The following is a 6000-nucleotide window of genomic DNA, read 5'->3' as shown; positions in this document are numbered from 1 at the left end:
CCTGGCAGGCCGGCCCGTAGCGGCCGTCGTCACACAGCTCGCACGCCACACCCCGGAACCCGTCGTGGCAGCTGCAGGTGCCGTTGCCGAGGTGACCGTCGTCACAGTCGCCGTGGTTACTGCAGACGGACCCTGCTCCTCCTGGGCAAGCTGTTGCGGAAACACACACAGACGCACACACAGACGTGCACACGGACGTACATACACACACACACACACACACACACACACACACAGAATATATAAATACGTTTGTATATTTAGTCTAAATATTATATACATATAATATATTATATAATCTACATACAGACAAACATGTGTGATTGTTAAACATGATGACATCATATCCTCCTCCTACCCTGGCAGTCCCGCCCATAGTAGCCCGCGCAGCACTTGGGCTGCCATTGGTTGAAGATGCAGGTGGGCTGGCAGCCAGAGTGCTTCAGGTAGGACAGCATGGGCAGGTCGCACAGCTGGAGGTCCTACAGACAGACAGAGAGACAGACAGACAGACAGAGAAGAGTGAGGAGCAGTCACCTCATGAGAAGAGTGAGGCACAATAATCTCACGAGAAGAGCGAGGTGAACTCATCTTGTGAGAAGAGTGAGGTAAACTAATCTCATGAGAAGAGTGAGGCTACCACTCCACCCGGAGTCCACCAGGTCGGCCTGCGGGTGTGCGTATGAAGCCAATCCAGTTCAAATCGGGGCAGTTATTTTCTGTTCATGCACCAAAGACAAACCCATCTGCTCTCAACGTGGCTGACATTTCAGCGGTTGTTTTGAATCCGTCGTCCACAAGCGCCGGCGCCTCCAGACCCGGACTTTGAGCCGGAGCATAGGGGGCTCAACCCTCCATGAAGAACCGCAGCGTAGGAGAACGGAACAGAACCACCTACCTTCTTCTTGGATCCCCTCGGACACTGTTTGGCCGAGGGCCGCCGGCAGGAGGCACAGCTCATCTGCAGCAAGTGAGAGAAGTGAAGACAATTAATTTCACCGTCACGCAGCCCCCACGGAACGAGCGACGACAGACCACCAGAGGACTCTGAGGACCACCGGGTGGCGTCCGGACCACCCACCTTGAGCTCGAAGCTGGTGTGCTCGTCGCAGCGCCCCCCCAGGCTGGGCGGCGTGAGCAGGCAGTCGATGCCGTGCGCCACCCCGACCGTGAAGGCCAGGTTCCTCTGGACCACGCGGCACTTCCCCTCGTTGATGAACAGCTCCCCCTGCGGGACACACGAGGCGGCGTCCGGGTGACCACGGCGGACGGCAGTAGCCGTGGTCCCGCTGGCCCTCGACAGCTCTGAGGAGGACGTTGAGGGTGTGGTGTGCGTTTCTACGTACCATGGCGTCCCGTCCGCCGAGGCTGAAGCGGAGCAGCGAGCCCTGCAGGCTCCGGGCCGTCTCCAGGTGGCCCAGCTCTGGAGACAACAACTGCAAGGAGGACAGAAGATCTCTCTGAACCAAACGCTGGTACATCATCGTGATCAACCACGACGCAAGGGCATACAGTAAGGTCCTGGAAGGGACCAGGTCATACAGTAAGGTCCTGAAAGAACCAGGGGGTCTGAGACACAACCACTACACTAGGTCATACAGTAAGGTCCTGGAAGGAGACACAACCCCTACACTAGGTCATACAGTAAGGTTCTGGAAGGCCCCACTACACCAGGTTATACAGTAAGGTCCTGGAAGGCCCAGGTCATACAGTAAGGTTCTGAAAGGCCTCCGGACAGGTAGAGGGCTACCTGTCTGTAGGGCACCACGTGGTACCGGACGTACTCCAGCAGCTGGTCCCTGTTGTGTGGGTCGTGCAGGAAGTCCCTCTGCTGCTGGGGCAGGGAGGACCACGCCCGGTCGGAAGGCAGGAAGACGGTGACCGGGAGGAGGGCGTCGGCCAGCCCGTCCATAACACCCGTCTCCTAGTAGGGACAAAGAACTGATTCAGAACCCGTCCATCACTTAAGAACCGATTCAGAACCCGTCCATCACTTAAGAACCGATTCAGAACCCGTCCATCACTTAAGAACCTGTCCATCACACAAGAACTGATTCAGAATCCGTCAATCACTTAACGGATTCAGAACCCCTCCATCACTCAAGAACCCGTCCATCACTTAAGCACCGATTCAGAACCCGTCCATCACTTAAGAACCAATTCAGAACCCGTCCTTGACTTTATTATTAAAGTGAACCAGTGGGACTAGGATCTGTTTGGACCTGATGACCAGAAGGTGGACGGTCTTCTCGCGGCCTCACCTCCATCAGCTTGTAGAAGCTCTGGTATCCGTTACGCCCGGCGACATCCGTCAGGTTCAGCTGCTCAGGAGAGAGGAGAGTCCTTCAGTGGTTACATCAGACAGAGAGACAGACAGACCTCCAGACGGACAGAGAGACAGACCTCCAGACAGACCGACAGACCTCCAGACAGACCGACAGACCTCCAGACAGACAGACAAAGAGACTAACAGACTGACCTCCAGACAGACAGACAGACAGACAGACAGACCAACCACCAGAAAGACAGACAGACAAACAGAGAGACAGACCTCCAGATAGACAGACAGACCTCCAGAAAGACTGACAGACAGACAGACCGAGTTTTCCGGTTTTACGTACAGGTGAGGCTGAGTGGCTCTCTCTCTTCTCGCTAGGTGAGATCAGGAAGGAGTTGATCTGGTGGAGGATGCCGTTGACGCTGGCCCTGTCGTTGTAGACCACCTTAGCCTTGTTGATCAGGATGTCTCCCTGGAGACGGGAAGGTGGGAGCAAGACCTCAGAGGACGTCTCCTCAAGCACACACACATTACTACCGCTACCACTTATACAGGGACTACATGTGATCTCAATTACTTCTCACTAATTAAAGTGGTAACCTCAAGGACCTCCATGTCACCTTTGACCATAAGGGGTTCTTGTTCCCACAGATCCCAACAGTGTCGCCACTGACAACCAGTTCCTAACATTCCTAATCCTGCAAACACAAGATGATGACGCCAAGCAGGGTTAGACTCAGTCCTCATGTCTCTGGTTTGTCAGCCTGATGGTTGGTCTGTTCCAGAGGTACAGATGTCTAACGCTTGGAGGCAATAATGAAGGAACCTCAGAACCTCCTCCACCAGACGACAGAAGAAGTGGATCTGATGTGTAGATAGACAGCCAGGTGGTGAGAACCTCCCCTGAACAGGGGTTACCTGAGACCAGGTGGTCAGAACCTGAGACCAGGTGGTCAGACCTGAGACCAGGTGGTCAGACCTGAGACCAGGTGGAGGTCAGAACCTGACCAGGGGTTATCTCAGACCAGGTGGTCAGAACCTGAGCAGGGGTTACCTGAGACGCCCCGGTGGTCAGAACCTCCCCTGACAGCGAGGTGAGGTTCCTGGGCACGATGAGGTCGCTTGAGGTGAGCAGGTGGCCCATGACGATGTGACTCTGGAGGATGTAGCCCACCGTGTCGATCTCCCCTGCGACCAGCAGAGCTTTCATCTGGCAGGAGAGAAGCTCGATAAGGTGATCCTCTCGGACACAGGAGTACCGATCCGGGAGGATACTGACGGCTCATTATGGGCTTACTGCATTGTATCCAGCGGCGGACGTCAGTGAATTGGGGGGGAAGAGGGTGAAGGGGCCGCGGCCGTTCAGCGGGACCCCGGGCACGGCAATCTGGGGAACACAAAGCAGGTCTCCTCAGGTACGGCTCCACAGTTATGTCCTCGTTTAGAGGTGTGTTATCATAGAAGTGTGTGTTTTAGCGTCACTTACGATCATGTTCAGGAGGAACTCCATGCTGCCCTTCCTGATCAGCTCCTGTGGAGAGCAGAACATCACAGTTCGTCCAACGCATTACAAACACTTTGTCTCTGGAGCCTCCAGCGCCGCCGCTGTCCTCCGCGCTCACCTCTCTGAGGGTTCCTTTGCAGATGAGCCCGTCTCCCACGAAGCCACTGCCACACGTGCAGGTGCGAACTCCGGGCGCGGTGGTGTTACACCTGGCGTGGCGATGGCAGTGTCCGTTCTTCTGCAACGTCAGAGCAGAGCCTGTCATCGGTCTGGGTCATGTCCAGACCCTACAGTCTGCAGTTCAACGTTTGTTTGCATTGGTACACCTACCTCATGACACATGTTAATCATCTGGCAAACCTTTCCATCTCCTGAGTAGCCGGGCTGACACACGCACACCGTCTATGGAGAGGCGAAACATCGGAACAATCGCCTGTCAAACAACGTCCGGCTCTTCACAAGTAACTTTGCTAAAATGTTCTTCAATCGTATTGAAACACAACAAGACATGAGAAAACTACAATGCTTAGCAGGCCCATGTGATGGGAGTGGCACTAAGGGATGGAGGGGCAGGACAGGGAACCACCTTGTTGGGTCCAGAGTGGATACAGTCTGGGTTAAGGGGTGTTAAGGGGTCCTACCTTGTTTGGGTCCAGAGTGAATACAGTCTGGGTTAAGGGGTGTTAAGGGGGTGTTAAGGGGTCCTACCTTGTTGGGTCCAGAGTGAATACAGTCTGGGTTAAGGGGTGTTAAGGGGGTGTTAAGGGTTACTACCTTGTTGGGTCCAGAGTGAATACAGTCTGGGTTAAGGGGTGTTAAGAGGGTGTTAAGGGTTACTACCTTGTTGGGTCCAGTGTGAATACAGTCTGGGTTAAGGGGTGTTAAGGGGTGTTAAGGGGTCCTACCTTGTTGGGTCCAGAGTGGATACAGTCTGGGTTAAGGGGTGTTAAGGGGGTGTTAAGGGGTCCTACCTTGTTGGGTCCAGAGTGGATACAGTCTGGGTTAAGGGGTGTTAAGGGGGTGTTAAGGGGTCCTACCTTGTTGGGTCCAGAGTGGATACAGTCTGCGTTCTCGTGGCAGAGGCCGGTTCCTTGTGCACACGCGTCGATCTCTGACACAAACACAAAAGGTCGGGTTCAAGCGGACCGCCTGGGTCTGGGCATTGGGCTGCTCTCTCATTTCAGTACGTTGGACAAAATTCTGAAAACTATGTGAGAAAACTAAATATGCATGTTGTGATCTTACTGGCAGAACTCAGTACCGCTGTTTAGAGAACCAGGGCTGTTTATTCCTCATGTATGTATACAGACTTAACCTACACATTGCATTTGATGGTGCTTGTTGGGTAATCTTGAGTATTGGCCCGGGTTCTTACCCACGCAGACCAGGCCGTCCCCCTGGTACCCGGGCAGACACACGCAGTCCCTCCGGCCCGGCTGGGTCCGCTTGCACACCGCATGGGGGCTGCAGTGACCATTGGCCCCCCTGCAGGGGTCTATCGCTGCACACAGGACCCGGGGCAACGCAAGGAGTCATCAAGACCACAACCCAGCAGGACCACGCCCACGTTTTAACGCTGTCCTATAGGGGCCGAGTCTGATCTTAAAGGTGCAATAGGCACGCATTCTAAGGCTATCCTATAGGGCCACCTTTAATAACACTAGTATATATAACAGCTCTTTAATGTTACCTACTACACTTATAATAATACTAATATATAAAATATCTCTTTAATGTACAGCTCCTTTAATACTAGTATATACAATAGCTCTTTTAATGTACAACCCTTTAATACTAGTATATATACAATAGCTCTTTAATATACAGCTCCTTTAATACTAGTATATATGATAGCTCTTTAACGTTACCACCTTCAATACATTCGATCATTTAAAACATTCTTTACCTCTGCAGTCAGTACCGTTGCCCTCAAACCCAGCAGCACAGACGCACTGGGTCTGGGACATCTTGGTGATACAACTTAAAAACAAGGAGAAAAAACATCTCATGTTTAGGTTTTTCAACCAATCCGAAGACTCAAAACATCCATGAGAGTGACGTCACCTACTTTGCACTGGTGTGGCACTTGGCCGCTCCACACAGCTCGTCAGTGCCGGAGTCCACCTCTGGGGACACAAGACCCAGGTCACCTTCACTAGCAGAGGCTAACACCGAGCGCTAACTGATCATCCACATACTTTCACTTATCTGTCAGCTG

The 6000-nt window shown here is 53.1% G+C and overlaps 1 protein-coding gene across 1 annotated transcript in view; it reads right to left on the bottom strand.

Moving 5' to 3' along the window:
• The window catches only part of stab2 (stabilin 2), a gene marked incomplete at both ends in the record, with an annotated part of 34325 nt that overhangs the window by 6184 nt on the left and 22141 nt on the right, over positions 1-6000 (bottom strand). The window contains 17 exons of the mRNA XM_084486334.1: positions 1-150; positions 359-482; positions 899-961; positions 1082-1228; positions 1347-1436; positions 1751-1924; positions 2262-2321; positions 2622-2750; positions 3333-3488; positions 3576-3665; positions 3765-3809; positions 3901-4020; positions 4113-4184; positions 4820-4893; positions 5158-5283; positions 5689-5762; positions 5851-5908. Coding sequence (XP_084342460.1) covers positions 1-150; positions 359-482; positions 899-961; positions 1082-1228; positions 1347-1436; positions 1751-1924; positions 2262-2321; positions 2622-2750; positions 3333-3488; positions 3576-3665; positions 3765-3809; positions 3901-4020; positions 4113-4184; positions 4820-4893; positions 5158-5283; positions 5689-5762; positions 5851-5908 — 1752 coding nt within the window. The remainder of the gene's footprint in view (positions 151-358; positions 483-898; positions 962-1081; positions 1229-1346; positions 1437-1750; positions 1925-2261; positions 2322-2621; positions 2751-3332; positions 3489-3575; positions 3666-3764; positions 3810-3900; positions 4021-4112; positions 4185-4819; positions 4894-5157; positions 5284-5688; positions 5763-5850; positions 5909-6000) is intronic.

The sequence above is a fragment of the Micromesistius poutassou genome (assembly GCF_964030765.1).
Source record: "Micromesistius poutassou genome assembly, chromosome: 22".
Classification (NCBI taxonomy): Eukaryota; Metazoa; Chordata; class Actinopteri; order Gadiformes; family Gadidae; genus Micromesistius; species Micromesistius poutassou.
This window is presented reverse-complemented; position numbering and strand designations above follow the sequence as displayed.